At 63.2% G+C, this 20007-nt stretch overlaps 3 protein-coding genes across 5 annotated transcripts in view; all 3 read right to left on the bottom strand.

Moving 5' to 3' along the window:
- Positions 1-1287: 1287 nt before the first annotated feature.
- TMEM82 (transmembrane protein 82) lies at positions 1288-5826 on the bottom strand. Its single transcript, XM_079940065.1, has 6 exons — positions 5295-5826; positions 5080-5152; positions 4705-4879; positions 3692-4109; positions 2044-2231; positions 1288-1715 (listed from the first exon to the last, which is right to left on the bottom strand). The coding sequence occupies exons 1-6, from the start codon at positions 5380-5382 to the stop codon at positions 1626-1628; spliced, it is 1032 nt and encodes a 343-aa protein (XP_079796191.1). The 5' UTR covers positions 5383-5826; the 3' UTR covers positions 1288-1625.
- On the bottom strand, positions 5819-10292 carry SLC25A34 (solute carrier family 25 member 34). 2 transcript variants are annotated; one of them, XM_079940077.1, is made up of 5 exons: positions 9708-10292; positions 9024-9089; positions 8771-8923; positions 8273-8407; positions 5819-7627 (listed from the first exon to the last, which is right to left on the bottom strand). In XM_079940077.1, the coding sequence occupies exons 1-5, from the start codon at positions 10125-10127 to the stop codon at positions 7445-7447; spliced, it is 957 nt and encodes a 318-aa protein (XP_079796203.1). In that variant the 5' UTR covers positions 10128-10292; the 3' UTR covers positions 5819-7444. The 2 variants fall into 2 exon arrangements, with proteins under 2 accessions (XP_079796203.1, XP_079796204.1); XM_079940078.1 differs by having other exon boundaries at positions 8771-8791.
- Positions 10293-11664: 1372 nt separating this feature from the next.
- PLEKHM2 (pleckstrin homology and RUN domain containing M2) overlaps positions 11665-20007 on the bottom strand; it is a 38429-nt gene continuing 30086 nt past the window's right edge. For both annotated transcript variants that reach the window (XM_079912877.1, XM_079912878.1), the window contains 12 exons: positions 17973-18818; positions 17593-17662; positions 17356-17446; positions 16929-16993; positions 16507-16595; positions 15820-15952; positions 15391-15581; positions 14965-15030; positions 14062-14221; positions 13559-13738; positions 13360-13476; positions 11665-12712 (listed from right to left, as the gene is read on the bottom strand). In XM_079912877.1, the coding sequence (XP_079769003.1) occupies positions 12575-12712; positions 13360-13476; positions 13559-13738; positions 14062-14221; positions 14965-15030; positions 15391-15581; positions 15820-15952; positions 16507-16595; positions 16929-16993; positions 17356-17446; positions 17593-17662; positions 17973-18818 (2146 nt within the window). In that variant the 3' untranslated portion in view covers positions 11665-12574. The remainder of the gene's footprint in view (positions 12713-13359; positions 13477-13558; positions 13739-14061; positions 14222-14964; positions 15031-15390; positions 15582-15819; positions 15953-16506; positions 16596-16928; positions 16994-17355; positions 17447-17592; positions 17663-17972; positions 18819-20007) is intronic.

Here is a 20007-nt window from a genome sequence, read left to right as displayed (position 1 = left end):
GAGAGCAGGGGATCAGAAGTTGGGCTTGAACTGTCTGTTGGTGGCCATTCCTGGAGGAATGAGCTGAAACCGCCCCGTCCGGCCTTGGGGCCAGCCTGTCCCTGTATCTCAGGTGCACCCAGGGTGGGGAGTGGAATCTTAGGCCAGACTCTGTCTGCTCCAAAGCAGTAGACTTCGGGTGACCACGGTGGGCTTTGCTGAGATGTGGGACCCATTAGAGCCTGGAATCCTCAAAGAACCTTCTCCAGGTCCCACCTCCTCCCTGGTGCCTCCCCTGCCTCTCCCAGACAACCTGACCCTCACAACCCCTTTGGAAGTCCCCTGGCTGGCAGTAGTCTCCTTTGCTCTATGGGGTCCCTCCTGGGAAAGGGCCTCTGAGTTGGGGCCCTCAATCCCCATGGACACAAACTACCTCGTGGGCTGGGTGCCTGGGCCAGGAGAACATGGGTGTGGGTAGAGCCTCAGGCTAACCTGGACAGAAGGTGGTGGGAACAACATTCCAGAACCTACCAGGAATGGACCTGCCATATTTTTTACGCCCACCTCTGTTAGTTTCCCTGGCCCCAATTCTTCAACAAGAAGTGGGGAGCAGGGAACATGCACAGCACTTGAACTCTGCGGGTCAGGCTACCTGATTCAAATCCTGTCTTGCCACTAACTAGCTGTGTGTCCTTGAGCAAGTTACTTAGTCTCTCTGAGCCTCGGTTTCTGAATCTAAAAAGGAATAAGAGTACCTGCCTCTTGGGGCTGATGTTAAAATGAAATGAGATAATAAAAATGCTCAGCGCAGTGCCCAACACATGGTAGTTGTTCTGACAGGCTCAGAGAGGGGCAGTGGCCTACCCAAGGCCACACAGCAAGTAAGCAGGGGAGCTGGTACCCAACATTTTTCCATATACTCTGTGGCCTTCATGAGCTGGGCCCTGCAGGGGATACAAGGCTGAACAGGGCTGAGACGGGAAGGATCCTCGTGTCAGGGTCAGAGGCTGGGGACCAAGAGCACCAATAGAGGCCTAGGCATCATACTCCCTCCAGTTGTTTCTTAGCCTAGGATGGGACAGGATGCGGGCATCATCCACCCAAGAAGCAGGTGAGTCCCAGACCACGTGCCCATCCACGCCACCGCATACCTGTCATGTCCTCAGCCACAACAATAGTAAATTCCTGAACCCCAGGGACCCAGCTGGCCCATATCCCAGGAGCCTGCCTCAGTCAGAGAGCTCTGTGGCCTTAGGAAAGCCTCTTCACCTCTCTGTGCGTTCATGATTCTGAGACAAATCTGAGAGAATCACCTTTACTGTCTGTGGACAGGGCAAGGGAGGTTGGTAAAGGAGGAAGCCATTCTGAGGATACAATCTCTCCCCACCCCCCAACGCTCCGGGAGGGCAGGGCTGAGGGGCTGTACCCATTGCCCACCCTGAGAAAAAGAGGGTTAACCCAGCAGCCTCCATGCGTCCCCACCCTCTGAGGGGCCCAGCCCCAAATCCTCTCCTCCCTCCCGGGGGCCCTCAGTGCTCCAGGTGGGGGGCAGCCCTGCCGTCCTGCCGCCAGGCAGTATCCTGGGGTCAAGGCCTCCAGGTGAGCCCGGGCGGCTCTGAGAGACTCCAGGTCCTTGCTGAGGTAAGTCAGGAGGGGGCCGTCCCCTGCGGCCGGGCAGGTGCCGAGGGCCGGGGCTGGCTTGGAGCTGACGCGGAAGGCCTCTGGGATGGAAAATCCTGCGGGCAGGCAGGGAGGAAGGGATGGAGGGTGCCACTCAGTTCCCCCACCCCACAGGGGGGCCTCAACCTCCCGATTTTCAGGACCTTCCTCCCGTTCGGGGTCTTCTGGGGCACTGGATAGGGTGGGGGGCGCCCGCCCCGTTCCTAGTGACCCTGGCTACCGAGGGGTCAAAAGTTAACCCCAGGTAGGAGAGGGGATTTCAGCCGCCTCCGACCCCCACCCCAACAGAGGTCACCCGGCTCTTCTGAAAACCTGTCGAGGCTCCCAGGGCTGTCTGGAGTGAGGCTTCAGTGTCTGGGGCACGTTCAGGGAGGGGGTGCCCACCTGTATCTGGCAAAGATCAAACAGGGTGCGGGTGTCCAGCAGGCACCAGAACTCGCCCAGCAGGGAGGTGAAGATGCCCACGAGGTCCAGCCAGCGGCCCACGGTCAGCAGCAGCAGAAAGAGGCCGCACATGCGTACCAGCACCGTCTGGACCTGGCTCTGCAGGCCGGGATGCTGCTGCCGCTCCTCTGCAGAGACACGGTCCCTGTCACCGTTCGCCTGTCTGCCTGCCCTGAGGTCCCACCGAGTCGCTTGCCTGGACCCCCCAGCTCCCCCCGCCGCTCTCCTCAGCGCGTGCCTTCCCCTCGCCAGGCAGCCCCGCTCCCTTCCTTCTCACCCCACACCCACTCCCAGCAACTACAGGGGTGCTTCTTCCTCCCAGGCCTCACTGCCCACCCCCAGTCTCCCCCTGCAGTCAGGACAGGAGGTGTCCTGACTCCTCTTTCCTGCACTCCCGCGTCCGTTCCATCAGGAAGCCCTATGAGCTCTTTCTACCAAGTAGATCTGGGTCCCAGCGCCCTTCATCTCTCACAGCAGGCTCCTCACTGGGCTCCCGTCTTCTGATCTTGACCCTACAACTCAGCGTGTACTCAGCAGCCGGTAGCCTTCCCAACACACTAACGAGATGAAATCATTCCCCTGCTTACAATCCTCCCAGGACTTCCCACTGCATTTGGAGTAAACTCCAAACTCCTCACCTTGGGAGGTCCCGCCCCATGTGACTGGAGTCCCCTCTCCGACCTCATCTCATCTCTGACTTGGTCCCCCTTGCTCTCTAGCCCCAGCGATCCAAGTTTTCACCAAGCATGCTAGATTCCTTCCCACCACAGGGCCTTTGTACCTGCTGTTCTGCCTGCCTGACTGCCCTTCCTTGTCCTGACTCTTCCATCCCATCCCTACCCTGCAGCCAGGTGGCTCCTCCTAGAGCCCAGATCTGATCAGGTCACTTTCCCCTGCTTAAAACCCTGCAGTGGGGCTTCCCTGGTGGCGCAGTGGTTGAGAGTCCGCCTGCCGTTGCAGGGGACACGGGTTCGTGCCCTGGTCCGGGAAGATCCCCCATGCTGCGGAGCGGCTGGGCCCGTGAGCCATGGCCGCTGAGCCTGCGCGTCCGGAGCCTGTGCTCCGCAACGGGAGAGGCCACAACAGTGACAGGCCCGCGTACCGCAAAAAAGTAAAAAATAAAAAAAATAATAAAATAAATTTAAAAAACCCCTGCAATGGCTTCTCATCACACTGCCTTGCCAGGATGATGACAGCTCTCCATCAGGCCCCTGTGAACCCAGCCAGCCTCATCTGCTCCACTTGCCTCCGTGACAGCACTCCGTTTTCATGCCTTGTCTCACTTCTGGGCTTTGGCATTTATGGTTCCCTCTGCCAGGATCTCCTTTGCTCCCTCATCTCTCCCAGGGGCTCCTGCTTATCCTTCAAGGCCCAATTCAAGTACTGTGTCTCCAGGCTCCCCCTGCACGCTGCACCCTTATCTGAGTTGCCCCACTGTGTGGCCCCTGCTAGCAGGCTGGGTGCTCTGGGATGGCAGGGGCAGGGTCTGAGTGTCGTCGGCCTCCCCAGGGCCTAGCACAGCGCTGGGCCTGGGTCAGACGGTGGGATGTGAGTGTCGAGTGAATGAACTGCCGCCCGCAACCCTCACCCTGCATGTAGATGACCAGCAGGGCGTAGCAGATGGTGAGCGGCATCCAGAAACGCACAGCCTCCGAGGTGGTCAGGAAGTCCCGGTTGAGGAGGGTCACGGCTGCCAGGTTGCCCACTGCAAAGGTCACGGCCAGGGCGCGGCCCAGCAGCCGGGGGAGGCTGCAAGCGCCAGCCAGCAGGCCCAGGCAGACCCCACAGTAGCGCTGGCTACTGTGCAGCTCGTAGAGCTGGCAGACGTGGCGGCGGAGGCGCCGGCTGCCCGAGCGGAGCAGCGCGGCCAGCCCCAGGCCCAGCAGCAGGTTCAGCGTGCGGTGCGGGGCGCCCTCCTGCAGGAAGCTCAGGCTGCAGGTCAGCCCGCAGCCCAGCGAGTACTGGCACAGTAGGTACAGCTGCAGCCTCTCGGTGCCCCGGGCGCCCTGGGCGGGGGAGGGGGCAGAGAGGGGCCACGATTGTGTGCGCTCAGCCCACTCCTCACCGCGCGGGGACCCAGAGGGTGTCAAGGTACAGGTGGTCCACTCTGTGGGAGGCCGTTCCCGAAGAGGGAATATTGCCTTCAGGTCAAGCCCTACTGGAATCATTTCTTTCAGCTTAATTTCAATCGTGATTATTACTTGGGACCTATCTGCTTGCTGAAGGGTGGTGGCTCAAAGCCTTCGAGGCCTGGGTTCAAAGCCCGACTCTACTTCTTGCTGGTTGTTGGCCACAGATAAGCCACGTAGCATCTCTGAGCCTTAGTTTCCCATGTGGGAGATCGGGATCACAGCAGACTTTTATCCCTTGTGGTTCTGAGGATGAGACGATGCACTCAAAGCATCTAGCACCGTGCCTGGCTCACGGGAAGCTCTCGACATCCGGGAGCTGCTGTGTTATCTTCTTGGACTGGGGTGGTGTCCACTCTGAGTGGAGACTTGGCTTTGGCGATGACAACCGGGCCCAGTTTCCTGTATTTGGGGGTGAAAACTAGGGCCCAGGGCCGGGCAGTCCTCACCCACCACCTGCCTGTGGTCTTACCTTGTCCAGGGAAAGCAGCATGGAGACAGCCCGGAGGGAGAACTCGAGCACCACAAGGGCGGCCACCCGGACCTGCACGACGGTCAGGATCAGGGCCAGCCCTGCCAGGTGCACGGTCTCCAGCGAGGCCCACTGGGCCCGCAGCCGTTCCTTTTCAAGCCGCCGCTCCGGGTCACTGTGGAGGTAGAGGGGGCACGGGCAGAGGGGCAGAACCACCAGCCTCGTCCCTGGAGGGGGTACCGGTGCCCCCAGCCACACCCTGGGGGTTAAGGACGGGTGGTCTCTCCCTCCCAGTCCTGCCCTCGGAGGAGGCCAGAGTCGCATGCAGTGTGGGCTCCAGGGGCCTGGGAGGGGGCCGGGGAGGCGGGCACTCACTTGGTACAGCCCACGAAGAAGTAGACCTTCAGGAGGTTGTTCAGGACGGAGACTCCGCAGGCCCCGACGAGGCCTGACGGGGTTAGTAGGGAGGGTAGGCAGCTTGGTAGGGTTAGAGGAGGGGGCGGTGGGAGACGCACGTGGGTGGGGTTCGTCTTGCGCCGGGCTGGTGCCCCGGAGGGGGTGGGGCTGAGGGGGATGGGGGAGGGGCTCACCTTGCAGGAGGGCGTCGAGGAGGCCGGAGCCCCACTCAAGGGAGGGGAGGCTGGGGAGCCAGGAGGGGAGGGACAGCAGGGAGAACATGGCCGCCAGGATCCAGCCCCAGCCTCCGGCCTGGTTTGCGCCAGAGACACCGCAACGTCACCACCACCGGGCAAAGGTGGTGGAGGCGAGGGGAGGGGCTGGGAGGGGTCAAAAGCCCAGGCGAGGGGAAGGGAGGGGAGGGGAGGGGAGGAGAGCCAGGGCCTTAAACCTTTGGGCTGCTGGGTTAAGACCGCTGCCCAGGGTCTCCCCATTTGGGCAGCATGGGGTGGGGGGCATCTCTGGGTGGGCTGGTCTCTGTCCTGCTTTTCTCAGGACAGAGACCAACCCACCCCTGGGCCTTGCCACCCATCCCTTCCTGAAGCCCCAGGCCTCGCCTCTTCTGCCCTCCCCCAGCCTCCAGTCTGGGTCCCGCCCTCAGCCCAAGGTCTGGAAGGGGGGCTTCGATCTCCCCACAGCCTGAGGTCAGGCTCTGCTCTCTCAGCCCAAGGTCTGGAAGGGGGCGTCGCTCCCGCCACAGCCCGGGGCTGGGATCCAGCTCTGGGCCCTCCCCTCCTGCGCCGTAGGGCAGCCCGCCTTGACGATCCTCCCCGTGTCCACTAGGTGGCAGGCCTCACTTGGCCTACGGGGCGGGGCTGGCTCGCCCCAGTTCTTTTGGATCCTCCTTTCTCAGACCGAGGAGAGCGAGCCAAGGGTGTGGGTTCGGGGGTCGGGAGACTGAGGCTGCCAGCAGAGGGGAGTCGTTGAAGTAGACAAAATAGAAAACTTTATTGGTTTGGAGTGTGCTGTAGGGCTGCCCCTGGGGAGCAGCTCTTTGCAGACATGGGGTGTGGCAGGGAAGGTAGTTCAGGCTGCTTGACCTCTCCGCCAGTCCTGCCCCTTCAGGGACTCAGCATCCACTTCTGTAGCACAAAGGTCGGTGCAGGCCTTAGGAACACGCCCATGGTGGGAGGGTGGCTGCAGCGTGGGGAGAGAGCCTGGGAGGAGGCCGCCCAGCTCTACTACCTTGGGCAGGTCACTTCCTTTCCCGGGACCTGAGTCTGCTCACCTGAACAACGGGCACCATCAAGCGCTACCTTCCAGGACTGTCGTGAGAATCTGTGCCAATGTCCACAGTGCTGGGCACCTAGGGGACCCTCAGTAAAAGCCCTCAGTTGATGTGCTGAATTGTGTCCCCTCCCCCTCCCCAGATTCATCTATTGAAGTTCTAACCTCAGAATGTGACTCTTTGGAGTCCTAAAGAAAGCAATTCTCAAAGGAAGTATTGATGAGTAAGTTAATATGCGGTCATTAAGGGTGGATCCTAGTCCAATATGACTAGTGTCCTTATAGGAAGGGACTAGGACACAGACACACAGAGGGAAGACCGTGTGGGGACATGGAGAAGACGGCCATCTGCAAGCCAAGAAGAGAGGCCTCAGAGGAAACCAACCCTGCCGACACCTTGATCAGACATCTGGCCTCCAGAATTATGAGAAAGTAACGTTCTGTTGTTTAAGCCGCTTGGTCTGAGGTCCTCTATGACGGCGGCCCTGGCAGTCTAGCACAGACGATGACATTACGGCCTCACGGTGCTCCCCAGGGCCTCCCCACGTGTACAGTGATCCCTCAGGGGCACCCCAGCACCCACGGTCCTGGCTCTTGCCAAGGGCACAGGTCTGGGCTGGGCAGAGCTGGGTTCTCTGCCCCTTCAAAGCTGTGTGGCTGTGGTCAAAGCACTTCACCTTTCTGAGCCCCCACTTCCGAATCAGTAACAGGGCATTTCACCGTCTCCTACTGTGTGAGGACTAAGCGATCTGGCGCACGTAAGTGGCCCAGCTCATGGTAACGTTCACACCCTGAAGGAGTTATTATAACAATGGGATAAGGTTACCCAGGACAGAGAGGGAAGAGAAACTTTCTGGAGAACAGAGTGGGTGGTGATTCAAGGCGGATCCGTTGGCCCTGGGTGGGCCATGGGGCTGGGTTGACCACAGCTGTCTACACTCTCCCCGAACCTGCGGCAGGGCCTAGGCCTGGGCGGGCTCCTGGACGGCCATTCCCAGGTGGAGCAGGCCGTCGCTTCCTGCCAAGGGCACGGCTGTGTCAGGGTGAAGGACGCCGCCTAGCTGCCCTGGTGCTGGGCCCGCCCGGCCAGTTTCCGGAGCTCATCCCAGAAGAGCATGCTGAGGATGGTGTGGGGACCCAGGCGCAGGTAGGTGGGGCCCAGACCCTTGTAGAGCGCCAGGGGGCCCTCCTGCCGCCAGATCTTCACCAGGCAGTCGGCGAGGCCGCCATACAGCCGGCCCTGGGGACAGACACAGGGCAGACATCACTACAGGTGTCGTGGGGCCCTGGCTGGCACAATGGGGTGTGTCTGTGTATGGGCTTCTGTGGCACATCAGAAAGGGCACTCCCCCAAGCTCGGCAAATCACATAACAGTAACCCTTCGGGCTGTGAAAGTTAAAAAAGGGCCTCTTCCTCCAGGCAGCCACAGCCCCAGGCCAGGCGCTCAGCTTGGTTAGTGGCACGCGGGTGGATGTCGCCGCTAACTCAGCCCGTGGAGGGCACCTCTGTGTTCGGCACACCTTGCACCAGTGTACGTGACGGCCCCTGTGCACCTGTGAGGCTGGGGGGTCAGGCCTCGATTCCACTTCAGGCTCCCCCACCTACCGGCTGCGTGACCTCAGGCAAGTCACTTGATCTCTCTGAGCCTCAGTCTTCTCATCAGGAGAACGAAAGTTGTTGTGAGGACAGAATAGGATCCAGAATAGGATCCAGGTGTGAAAATGCTTAGTACGTGCCTGGGACATAGGTGTTCAGCAAACAAGCCGAATTAATGTGTGTGTGGCACACTTCTCCGTGTCTCTGGCTGTGTGTGTGTGTGTGTGTGTGTGTGTTGGGGGATGCTGTCCAGCTCCCACGCCCTCCCCCACTCTGTCCCCTGCTCACCCTGCCCGCTCCGTCCACAGGCTGATTGTACAGCCGCGTGCTGACCACGTCGAAGGGGGTCATGACCGTGACCACAGCTACGCTGCTGATCATGCCGCCGGCCAGGGCCACGAGCCAGCTGTCCTCTGGGAGCCACTGTGGGGACATACAGGCTGCTGAGCCCTGTAGTGCCCTCCCCCGCTCCCCCCTCCCCCACGTGGCGCCCACCCCATCCTCTCAGCGCCCGGGGGCTGGAAGAGCTAGGGAAAGGGGGGTAGATGAGGCCCCTCCGGCCACTCCCCCCCCGCCCCCCGCCGCCCTGAGCTCCTTTAAGCTGGAGGGTTCACTGCGGACTCTCCACTCTTGCTGGACCTGAGGGCCAGAACCACGGCCCTGAGGGCAGAGTCAGGGCCCTCGGCTTCCTTAAGGGGCCTGTCACCACCCCCTGGGCTTCCCTGCGTGGGGTCCAGCTGGAGATGTGGAGGCGCGATAAGGGGCGCGGGTGCCCCCGCTCCTTACCTGTTGCTCCTGCACCCAGGCCTTGGCGGAGGCGAAGGTGGCCAGCTGAGCAGCCGAGCCCACCATGACCCGTGGCACGGCCCCACCCACACCCTGCCACAGCCCCGCCAGGCCCCGCTGCCGCCAGATGGTCCCCAAGGCATCCAGAACGTTCTGCAGGGAGAGGGCACAGGGTCACTGGGCGGCCCCTGCCCGCCCAGGGGCCCATCCAGCCCACCCAGCCGGGGAAGCCCCGGGGAGTGACGGTCCCCACCTGGTGAGGGTGCTGGTGTCCCACAGCCATCGCGGCCACCGTCTGAGCCTGCAGCTGTGTTTTGACCTGTGAGAGCAGGGGTGACACAGGGCCTGGGGCTGGAACCTTAGAAGACCCTGGACGAGCTGTGCGTGTTGAGGGCACCCCTCCCCGGGCCCTGACACCCAGACCTCCCTGAGCCCACACCCGCAGCCTTGGGGGTGTGTGTGTGTGGAATAGGGTTGGAGTCGGCTTGGGTCTGCATCTGGCTGTGACCTGGGACAAGTGACTTAACCTTCTCTCCGCCTGTCTGCTCACCCTTGGAAGGCTGCTCTGGGGACCAAGAGAGATGATGACTGTAGCATCCAGGCTAGGATGTGGGGCCCTCTCTCGATGGAAGCTTTATGCTCAACTTGCACAGGGCGTGCAGGGAGACAAGTGACCACGGGGCCCTGAGCTAGCACACCTCCTGCCACCCTCTGCCCCCTCCCCCGGCTCAGGACCAGTGGGGCGGGGGCCCCAGGGGAGCAAGGTTCAGGGCAAGGCCCTGGTGCCCTGGACCAAGGGGCAGATTCCAGGCCTGGGCAGGGATGTCCCGGGGAGCAGCCCCACCCCATCTGCTCCACGGAGGCCAGCCCAGGAGGCTGCAGAGCCCCCATGGGAGCTGGGTCCCAGGGTGGGAGCAGATGGAGACAAGGCACTCACCAGGTAAGCAGGGCTCCCCACGAAGGCTCCCAGTGCCCCTGCCACAGCGCCCGCGACCACGGTGCCACCCGGCTGCTGGGCGAGCCCGGCCTGGCATGCCAGGCTGTAGCAGTAGAAGCGGACGCCGTTCATGAGGCCCTGGTAGAGGAGGCCGGCAGCCAGCCCCTTCTGCAGGCCGCACAGCCCATCTGCACGGGCCACAGCGACGACGGAGGCCACAAAGCCCCGGTAGTGCCGAGGATAGGTGCCCCGGGCCTGCAGCTCCCCCTGCAGCTGCAGCCGCGTCTTCACCACCTCCAAGGGGTTGGTGAAGACACAGGCCAGGCAACAGGCCGAGGCGCCCAGCACCAGGTCCACAGCTGGAGCCACCGTCTCCTTGGCCTCCGGGCCAGGGGCCGGCTGTGCCCGTGTCAGAGGCATGGGCACGGGCCCTGGGGTGGCGGTGCTTAGGCTGTCTTCACTCCCACAGGGCCACAGGGCTGGGGATCGAGGGAGCCTGGGGCCATGTCTGGAGGGCAGAGGTCCGGGTCAGAGAGGCCGGCTGCTGCCAGGCGGCTTGCTCTATCTCAGGAGTCCACCTACTCTGCTCCTTCCTGGGAGCCTGGGACACGCCCCCGCCGGCTCTGGACCAATCCCAGCTTCCTACGTCCCCCACACCTCCCTGCCGGGGAGGGCCTGGACCCTGGGATCTGGGGGAAAGGTCACCTGGGCCCCAAGGGAGACACGGGGGGGTGGGGGTGGGGGGGGTGGGGCAGAAAGTGCCAATGAGCCAAGACACCTCCTCCCGACCCTCGGGTCCTCCAGCCTCCCCTCTGGCCCCGGGCAAAGCGCTGGTGCCCAGCCTTCCCTCTGGCCCTGGGCAAAGCGCTGGCGCAGCTGCCCTCCCTCGGGCTTGCCCAGTCCTGCTGTAGCTCAGGGCCCTGGGCAAGAGGCAGCTGCTTGGGAGGCTCCTCTCAGCAGCTCAGCAACGCTCCCCCCCGCCCCGCCCCCCTGCCACTGTGTGCCGTCCCCTTTCCCGGCCTCAGTCTTCCAGTCTGGCTCCCACGGTCTGTGGTCCCACTGCCAGTGACAGCAGAGGGCTCCGGAGTCGTGTGGAACTGATCTGGAATCCCAGGAGCGGCTATTAGGTGTGCCCTGGGCAAGTCAGTTCCTTTCTTTGAGCTTCGGTCTGTCCATCTGTAAGATGGGGATGTGGATACCCACTGCAGAGGTTCTTCGGAGGATCACAGATGTGTGAAGAACGCCTACCCCTAGTCCTGCCCCTCCTCTTGGTGGGAGCTGCTCCTGAGCTGTGGTTCTCTGGAGCAGAGGCCCAGGCATGGGAATGGACCTTTGTGCCTGGTGAAGAGGGACCTCCCAGCCCCGGGCATTACTGTCAGGTGCCAGGCTGCTCAGGTCGGGGGCCGGCACCACCTTGCCCACCTCGGCCTCGGCCCCATGGTACCTCTCTCCTGCCAGGGCCACCCTGCGTCACCCGAGTCCCAATCAGAACCAGAGGCAGGGCCGCCCTGCCCAGAACCCCACCTCTGTGGCCTCCGCACCTGCTTCTTCCAGGTGGCCACCCCTTTCCTCCCAGCTGTGAGGCCCTGGAGGCCGCAGTGCTGAGGGGCTTGAGGGCTGCAGAGCTCCTCCTAGGCCTGGCAGGCTGGGCACCCTCCGGCCAGCCCCGGGGTAGCAGCTCAACAAGAGGTCTTGGGGACAGCCTGGATTCTCCCGGGTTGATCCCGAGTGGCCGGCACTCAGCCCCCAGAGCTGGGGGAGGCAGGGCAGGCAGGAGTGCCCTGCCCTGGCCGTGTAGCCACGGCCTGGGACCCGAGCTGGTGGCTGCCCTCCCCTGGCCACTGCAGGAAACAGGAAGGAGGGCAAAGGTCTGGCCAAGAAGCTCCCAGGGCCCGAACTCCTCCACTCAGTGAGTGCTGGGGGGCAGCGGCCAGTGATCTGGATCCCAGTGTGGGCACAGAGCATCTGACGGAAGAGCATTTGTGGAATGAACGAGGAACAAAGGGCCGAGTGGCCTGAGAGGAGGTGCCGGAGATCCCTCCCCTCCACCCTGGTCAAAAAGGGCCAGTGACGAGTCTTGGCAATATAACATGTCTATTTTATTTTAAAAAACAAAACCCAGGCCACCTGACCCCTTCCCCCAGAGGGCCCTCTTGGGAAGGACCTGGCTCCAGCCAGGCAGGGGACACAGGCTGGTGGGCTTTGCTCCTCTCCAAGCCCTCCTCCCTCCCCTTTGCTCCTGGCAAAAAGGAGATGGCCTGATCCCTGGGTCCTACAGGCACTGCCAGGTTTGGAGGAGGGGAGGTAGGGGGCCGTGGACATGCAGGGCCTCCTGGTAGCCAGGGAGGGCCATCCCGGCCCCCTGCAACCCCCCGGGCCCTGGAAGGCAGGGAGCAGTGTGCTTGGGGATGGAGCTAGTGAGGAGAAGACATGCACTGAGACCGCGGTGTTCCAGCTTCCCTCCCAGCCGGGTGAATGTTCAAACATGAACAGGGATGGCCGGGCACTCAGAGCCCCCAGGGCGGCCTAAGCCTCTGCCCGGGCCCCTGACCCAGGGGAGGAAGAGGGGCTCCTGCCCTCTGAGTCCTGCTCCCCTCGTGGAGTGAGGCGGTGGCCCCGGGGAAGGGGGCCGTGCATCTGCAGAGCCCATAGGGCTCGGACCCTCTGCCCCCAGCACTTCCCAGTTGCCACCTGCCGGGCAGGAGGCCCAGGGTGCTGGGCACCCGTTCTGGGTCCCTGGGAGGGAGACCTTGTCTCAAGCCCCACTCGGTGGTTCTGCTGCCCGGGAACGAGGGCGGGAGCCTGGCCCCAGCAGCCGCTCGCCCGCCTCCCTCTCCGGCCCCTCCAGGACGCCCGCCAGCTCCGCCTCAGCACCAGGGGTCCCGGGAGGCTCTGCCCCGGCACAGGCTGTCGCTCCGCTGCCAGGCGCTGTGGATGAGGCTCAGGGCGTCCTCGAACTTCTTCTTGTTGGAGGCTTCCTGGATGGCCTTACGGGGGAGGTCCACCTGGGTGGGGCGTGCAGGGAACCTGAGGGCTGCACCGAGAGCCCCCAGGGAGCCGAGGGGCCGTGGGGTTCCCCCGCACCGGGTGTAACCTTGCCCTGAAACTACATCCACGCTGCTGAGATCTCGGGCTCCTCAAGGAGGGGCTCAGGCCGACGGGGTGCGGCTCCCTGAGCCGCCTCCTTCCAGGGAAGGCCCCGGTTCTCGGAGGAGGGGGCTGGGGGTGGGGCCGGGAGGCGGGCCGTGTAACTCCGCCCAGGGCTGGTCCGGAGCTTCCGCGGGGCAGCCCAGCACGCGCTCAGACTGCGATCTGTGCAGGCATTCGATGAGGCCCTCTCAGCCTGGTGCTGCGCTCCATGCCCCCATCATCCGGGCACAGCTCTAGCCCCACCGTAGGCACTTAATGCCAGCTTTTTCAGGGTAACTGAGAAGGTCAGGAATGGCGTTTCCTGGGCTCTATGCTTAGCTTTAGCCTCACACTCACTGGGAGGCAGGGTCTTGCCCCTTTGGTTTTACACGTTCATGTCCACCCCAGAGCTCCTAGTATGGTGCTGCCCCAGGCCCCCAACTCCTGCCTCGGTCTGTGCCGTGCAGGGGCTCCTTTCCCTAGGGAACGGCTCCACTCCGCAGGGGCCTGGGCAGCCGGGTACCTGGTAGATGGTTTTCCACCCGGAGTTCAGTGCAGACAGGAATCGGTCCAGTTCAGATGTGCAGCTCAGGTAAATGACCCAGGGTGGGAGGGGCTGCTGGCTGTCCTGGGAAAACTCCTGGGGAGAGCGGGGGCCCCAGGTGAGCAGACACAGCGCTCCTTCGTTAGGGCCTGCCTCCATCGCCCCCCACCCGACTCACCAAGACACAGTACTCCTTGCCCGGTTCAGTGGAGACGGTGCTGATGTCGGCCAGCTGGGCGGTGCCCAGGGAGCGGAAGAAGCTGGTCTGGCAGTCCTCGTGGCACGTGAAGAGGCGGTCATCCGTGATCACCAGGCAGCAGGGGATGCAGGGGCTGGGAGTTACCCCCTGGGGGATGACCTGAAGGCACCAGCAGAGCGGAGGGGAGAGGCAAGCTGGAGCTCTCCAGGGCTGGTCTGCACCAGGACTCCCCGCGTCAGGGGCCTGCCAGCCCCTCTGCCCCTCCCTCCAGAGGCCAGGAGTACAGGGGCCGACAGGGGTGATGGTGGGAATGTCAGGCCACAGGCGGCCCTAACCTCCAGGGTTCACTCCTGGGCTGGCCCCTGGAAGTCCCATCTTGGTCCTCAGAGGCCGCTGCATGACTCGCATGGGCTTGGGGAAGGGACCCTGGGGACCCGGGGTGGGGTTGGGAGGTGGTGAGCGGTGGGGCAGGAGGCCCTCACCCCTTTGGACACGGCCTGGCAGAGGTGCTGCATCCAGTCAGCCATCTCAGCCTCGCTGCCGGCGCTCAGCTCCAGGCAGGGCCGGTCGGCGAGGATGACCTGGAAGGCGTGGGGCCGGTCCGTGGTGCTGGATCTCCGACAGCCACCGCACTGCTCCCCCCTGGGCCAGAGGTGGAGGGTGAAACGGGAGCGAGGGAGCAAGGGGGCAGGGGGGCGAGGGGCGCGGGCGGAGCCCCTGGGGTTGGCCTGCCCCGGAGTCCCGAGGGCTGGAGGACACCAGAAGGTGGGCCAGAGCCCTCCGGCTCGAAGGAGAGGCGCAAAGCTGCTGGGCAGCCCTGCCCCTTCTCTGTGTAACACCTTTTATGCACAATCACCAAGGTTCGTCTAGACACCTGAGCAGGCCCAGGTGAGGGCTGAGAATCAGCTCCTGGCTCCCGCCCTCTCGGAATCAGTGTACATTCATTGCCGTTCCCCTTACGGGCCCGGATGTTTCCTCCAAGCGCACGCATGCGTGCGTGTGTGCGTGTGTGCGTGTGTGTGTGTGTGTGTGTGTGTGTGTGTGTGTGTGTGTCCATCCTCCCCATCAGATCAAGCGCTTCCCAGGGAAAGGACCGCCTCCCCTATCAGATCGGGGGACGCCTCCCCTACCTGCTGGGATCCTTTCCAGGCAGGAAGCTCCTCTTGCTTCCCCACCCTCTCCCTGTTCACCCAGAGCTCAGCAGACCCCAGGGCACTAAATGGGGGTGGGGCCGAGGGGGGGTGCTCAACTGACAGGAGGGAGAGCCAGTTCAAGCCAGGGAGGACGTGAGCCCTGAGGCTCAGGCCCAGCCGGAGCCTTGACCTTCAGGCAGCGACACAGGCCCCGACACCTGCCCGGCCCCTCCCACTGCCCAGGACACTCACCCCATGTTCACTGAGAGCAGGGGGGTGACATCAGTGCGGTCGGGATACTGGTAGAGGATCCCGTTGCTGCAGGGGCACAACGTGGCAGGGGTGAGGCCTGTCCCAGGAACTGGGGGCCAGGTGGAACAGATCCCAGGGACCCCCACAAGCTGGGGCCTGAACCCCAGAGGCCAAGGAGCCCGGGGCCTGCCTTCTACGGCAGGGAGGGTGGAGGAAGAACTGCAGAGGCACAGCAGGGAGCGCGTGCCCCCAGCCCTGGGGACAGCCCCGGTCTTCACCTGGGGACTTCTGGGCTTCCCTGGGCCCCAGGTGGCTGGCTCTACAGAGAAGATCTGGGATCCCAGGGGATATCTGCTCCAAAGCCCTTGACGGGGAGGGCGCTGTCCCCCATCCCAACCTCCGGGCCAGAGCTGCGGGGGCTCCCACCTGAGCACCACGAAGCACGTCTTCCAGTGTTCCTTGCCCAGGTAGGAGGTGCCCGCCTTGTAATGCAGCATGCCTTCTTTGGTGACGGCACCCTCAGGGGGTGAGCAGTGGCAGGGGATGCGGCCCAGGGACTCATCCTGGGGGTCCTGCCAGTGCACGAGCCCGTAGAAGCACACAGAAACAGTGGTCGCCTGGGGAGGGGGCAGGGGACAGAGCGGTGAGGTCTGGGCCAGAAGCGGGAGTGGCCGCTGGCTGGCGGGGTCAGGACACACCCCAAGTGGGGAGGGGGACAGGCCGGGAGGGAGAGCCCCTCCCAGGTGGGTGATGGAGAAACGCTAAAGACAGTTATTTGCACCTATTTGCACCTCTTGACCCTAATACCAGGGCTGTCATCTCGGGGACGACACCCCCTCCTCCCCAGGTGCTTACCTCACACTTAGATTCCTGGGCCACAAATTTGGCCAGTGCCAGCTTCTCCATGGTGGCATCAGTCAGGACGCTGGGGTAGGGTGGTTCCCGACAGCCCTTGATCATGGCTGACTTCAAAGAAGCCAAGAAGAACCTGTATGCGGAGTGGGGTTTGCTGTCAGAGGCCTGAGGCCCCCACCCCTCAAAGGGACATGGCACAGTCCTGGGGACTTCCGGCCCGAAGGGGTCACAGGATCTTGTGGGGAGGACCTGGCTGGGACCACAGCTCCGGGTGGCGGGTGGGGCAGTGACGCGGCAGCAGTCCATGATCATCAAACTGCGGCCGGGAAAGGCCTAACCCTTCCCAGCGGCCGAGGGGTCTTGGGTTGTGACCTCAAGGGAAGCAGCAGGACTTGTACAAAGACCTGATCTCAGGACAGTTTCTGTATGGAAGCACAGGGGGCACGTGTGGCCCCAAGGCCCCGCAGCCGGGCTTGCGCTTTCTCTGCTGTGGGGATCACTCCTGCCGGCCCCCTTCCTCTCTGTGGGCCACTCAGGGTCTGAGGGCACCCGTCGGTCAGTGTGCCCATCACCTCCCTGCTTCTCTGCCCTTCGCACCCCACTTGCCACCCTCCAGCCCCAAGGGCGTGGCCAGGCCAGTGGCAGATGCCGATTCGCCAGGCCTGCAGAAGGGGGCGTGTCACTCACTCGGCCAGGGCCACGTCCGCCGTGTCCAGCAGAAACTGCTTCCTGCGGTTGGTGCACACCAGCTTCACCGTCTGCTGGTCGAGGCCCACCTGCCAGAAACCACACCCTCACATGCACACGGGGCTTGGCCGCAGCTGCCAGAAGGGGCAGCCGGGGCCAGGTTGAGGGTGGGCTGGGGAGGGAGGCAGCGCACTCTGAGGTCACCACAAGGTGGGGAGGGATGGTCAGATGCACAGCGGAGGAAGAGGTACCCTCAAGCCTGCTTCTTATCCCCGGCTCAGGTAGAGAAGCTGCTCAGAGATAAGAGCTGGCACCCACCCCTGGGGCTGAGGCAGGGGTCAGCCTCGCTCTGCAGGTCTGAGGCGGGGCGGCCCGAGGAGCCCTGCCCTACGGCACACACCAGCCACAGAGCCTGTACTCACCGACACATAGTCAAGTTCATTGTAAGAAACAGCCTCTTCCACCAGGTATGGCTTCTCTGTGGCCCCTGAGAGAGGAGACCCCAATGTCTATTACCCCCAGTGGCCTCTCTGTCCTCCCCCTGCCCCATTTTCTAAGACCTTTTCTCCATGAGGACCCATCCTTGCCCTGCGATCTGAAGTGGCGAGGTAGGAGAACGACATGGGGTGCTCATGGAGGGGGGCCCCAGGCTCATGTGCTGGGGCAGCTGGGACTGCTGCCAACCTGTTTCATCACCACGTGCCGGGCAGCACTCTGTGCTCTTCAGCACTCTGTGCTGATCAATGACACTCAGGGCGGGGGGCGGGGGGAAGGAAACGAGGGCAGCCGTCAGCCTCATCCTCCACGCCCTCGGCAGCTGCCCTGGCCTAGCCTGGGGGCGGCAGGCACCTTTCCGGAGCAGGTAGACATAGCAGTCTGTGAGCAGCACGTACAGCAGCTGCAGGTTGCCCTCCATGTGCCCCGTGCTCATCCGGATCATCTGAGGGGCCGAAGCACAGGGGTCAGGCACGGGGGCCCCGCGCTGCCCCAGACAGCCCGCTTCCCCTTCGGAGCGGAAGTGGCGGCCCATCCGGCCTCGCCCTTGCTGCGCGGGCTCTCGCTCCTTCTCGAGATCCCGGGACTTACTCTGAAGAGCTGCTCTTCGTTTTCTCGGAACACGTGGATCATGAGCAGGAGTAAGTGATTGTTGTCTACCCTGTGGGAGGGGTGAGCGCAGGAGGGCGCGGTGTCAGGCCGGGCAGGGCCGCGAGGGGCCGCACCGGTGCACATGGGCGACACACATGCACGGGGCCGAGGCAGGCACCCCGAGGTCTCATGTTGGCAGCGGCTCCGCCCCCCACCAGGAGCCAAAGTGAGGGAGGGGAGGACCGCACCCCCCTCCTACCTCCCAGCCCAGGCTAGGTCTTCCGGGAGTCGTGCTTGGTGTACTTGGAGGGCAGATGCCCAACGTGCCCTGATCGACGACAGGGGCGTCTCAGGCAAGCGGCATAGACAGACTGGCTCACCTGAACTCTGCCGAGTGGCTCATCTCCGAAGGGCTCCCCTGCCCCTCATCCACCCCAGAGTCCTCGGCGCTGCTCAGACAAGGGCTGGGCTGGTCTCGCTTGAGTTGGCAAAGAGTTTCCTGGGTCCCAGGCTCCTGCTCAGGCACAGGTCCGTCACCGACCAGGGGCAACCGGGTCTCCAGATCCTGGGCCTCTGGCTCCTGCGTCTCCCCCGGGGTGTCCTCTAGGGGCCGAGGCGCCTGTCCCGGCCCTCGTCCTCCTCCCTCTTCTTCTTGGCCAGCAGCCGCAGGGCTACCAGGAACATGCAGCGGTTGGCCAGGCCCTGCAGGGTCATGGTGGCCGCCACCTGATGCAACAGTACTTGGACTCTCGACGGTAAAGCGGTAGAAGTCCATTGGGGCTGGAAGCCCCTCACTAAAGTCGCAAAATGGCGGCCTCTCCGGGGCGTCCCCGGGAGAGCCAGTCCGAAAGGACTGGTTGGGGGGCTCGACGTGGGAGCACCAGGTGCTGGGGTCCAGCTGCCCGTGGAGCTGATCAATGACCTTACTCAGGGGCTGCCCCAAGCACTCCATGGAGGTGTCCTTCATCTCGGGGATAAGCAGGCCCACCTGGCCGGGCTCTGAGCGCTCGCTGCCCTCGGCTGTGCTGCCGGGCCCCTCTGTCTCCTCCTCGGCGGAGGCGAGGGTCTTGTCTGGGGAGACCCGCCCGGGGCCTGGGCTGCTGACGAGGGTGTCACCACTGCCCCGCCTGGCACACGTGTGCTGGGTAGAGGCCGGGTGGAGTGGACTTGCTTCCTCATCCGATTTGGGCTTCTTCTTCTTGCCAATTTTCTTCTTCTTGGTGACCCTAGATGGTAGTGATGGGGAGAGGTTTGAATCTGAGCACCCCAGTACTGAGGGCAACGAGATGGGTTGGGTCCAAAGAGGTGATCTGGGACTTCCTTGGTGGCTCAGTGGTTAAGAATCCGCCTGCCAGTGCAGGCGACATGGGTTCGAGCCCTGGTCTGGGAAGATCCCACATGCTGCGGAGCAACTAAGCCCACGAGCCACAACTACTGAGCCCATGTGCTGCAACTACTGAAGCCCATGGGCCTAGAGCCCGTGCTCCGCAACAAGAGAAGCCACCGTAATGAGAAGCCGGTGCACCGCAACGAACAGCAGCCCCCGCTCGCCGCAACTAGAGAAAGCCCGCACACAGCAACAAAGACCCAACGCAGCCAAAAAAAAAAAAAAAAAAAAAAAATCATTTAAAAAACAATGTCTTTCAAAAGAGGTGATCCTGGGCGAGGGACCTCTGAGAGCACAGCCAGAGCTTCAGCGGTCCCAGGCAGCACTAGGCGGGAGGCCGGGGCCGACAGCAGCTCAGGCCCCAAGTACTTCCCACTGCCGGCAGAGGCAGGGCCAGCACGAGGGAGGCACAGACGGCAGCGGCCAGAGGAAGCCCTGAGCGGGTCCTGTGACTTCTAGCTGATGGTACCACTGGGCTAGCTGTGCTCTAGGGAACAAAAACAGGCCATGGCTGGTCAGAGCAGTGGCCCCCTCTACTCAGCCTCCCCCTAGGATGTGGGCAGCCGACCCTGAGCTGACCCTCCTTGCCGTGCAGGGTCATTAGGATAATTCAAAAGAATCAAAGCCTTCTGAGCTCAAACTCCTTGGTTCGAGTTGGCTGAAGTGGGCCTGGCTAAGCAACCCTGGGTCTGAACCACTCAAGCTGCTCTGGACTCCAACCAGCCTGTGGGAGCTGGACTCCTGGCTCCAGTCACTGGGGAGCAATTCCCCCACCCTGGGCCGGCAAGCCTCTGGGAGGTCTGACGTGCACATCTTCTTATTCAGGGTGGAGAGACTCCAGAGCAGGAGCCAGGGAGGTCAGGGAGCCGAGGAGGCTCTGGGCCAAGAGTTTCCCAGCCTTCCACCCACCTCCTCCTTCCCTGTTACGTCCCCAGCAGTACGATGAAGATGCTCTTCTTGCAGCGAGCCATGCTGAACTAGAATTAGTACGAATCTCAGAAATTGTGCTCTAATGTCCAAGAACTCCC

Source organism: Stenella coeruleoalba, assembly GCF_951394435.1.
Source record: "Stenella coeruleoalba genome assembly, chromosome: 1".
In the NCBI taxonomy this organism is placed as follows: Eukaryota; Metazoa; Chordata; class Mammalia; order Artiodactyla; family Delphinidae; genus Stenella; species Stenella coeruleoalba.
The sequence above is the reverse complement of the archived record's forward strand: the minus strand, read 5'-3'. Positions and strand labels throughout refer to the sequence as shown.

Excerpts from the sequence above, each read along its gene's own strand:
- TMEM82 (XM_079940065.1), bottom strand. The coding sequence starts at position 5,382 with ATGTTCTCCCTGCTGTCCCTCCCCTCCTGGCTCCCCAGCCTCCCCTCC. Across the intron at positions 4,880-5,079 it reads TTCTTCGTGGGCTGTACCAA|TGACCCGGAGCGGCGGCTTG; the intron begins GTGAGTGCCCGC and ends CTACCTCCACAG. Across the intron at positions 2,232-3,691 it reads GCTGGTCATCTACATGCAGG|AGGAGCGGCAGCAGCATCCC; the intron begins GTGAGGGTTGCG and ends GTGTCTCTGCAG.
- SLC25A34 (XM_079940077.1), bottom strand. The coding sequence starts at position 10,127 with ATGCCTCTGACACGGGCACAGCCGGCCCCTGGCCCGGAGGCCAAGGAG. Across the intron at positions 8,408-8,770 it reads CCTGGGTGCAGGAGCAACAG|TGGCTCCCAGAGGACAGCTG; the intron begins GTAAGGAGCGGG and ends ATGTCCCCACAG. Across the intron at positions 7,628-8,272 it reads CTGTGGACGGAGCGGGCAGG|GGCCGGCTGTATGGCGGCCT; the intron begins GTGAGCAGGGGA and ends GTCTGTCCCCAG.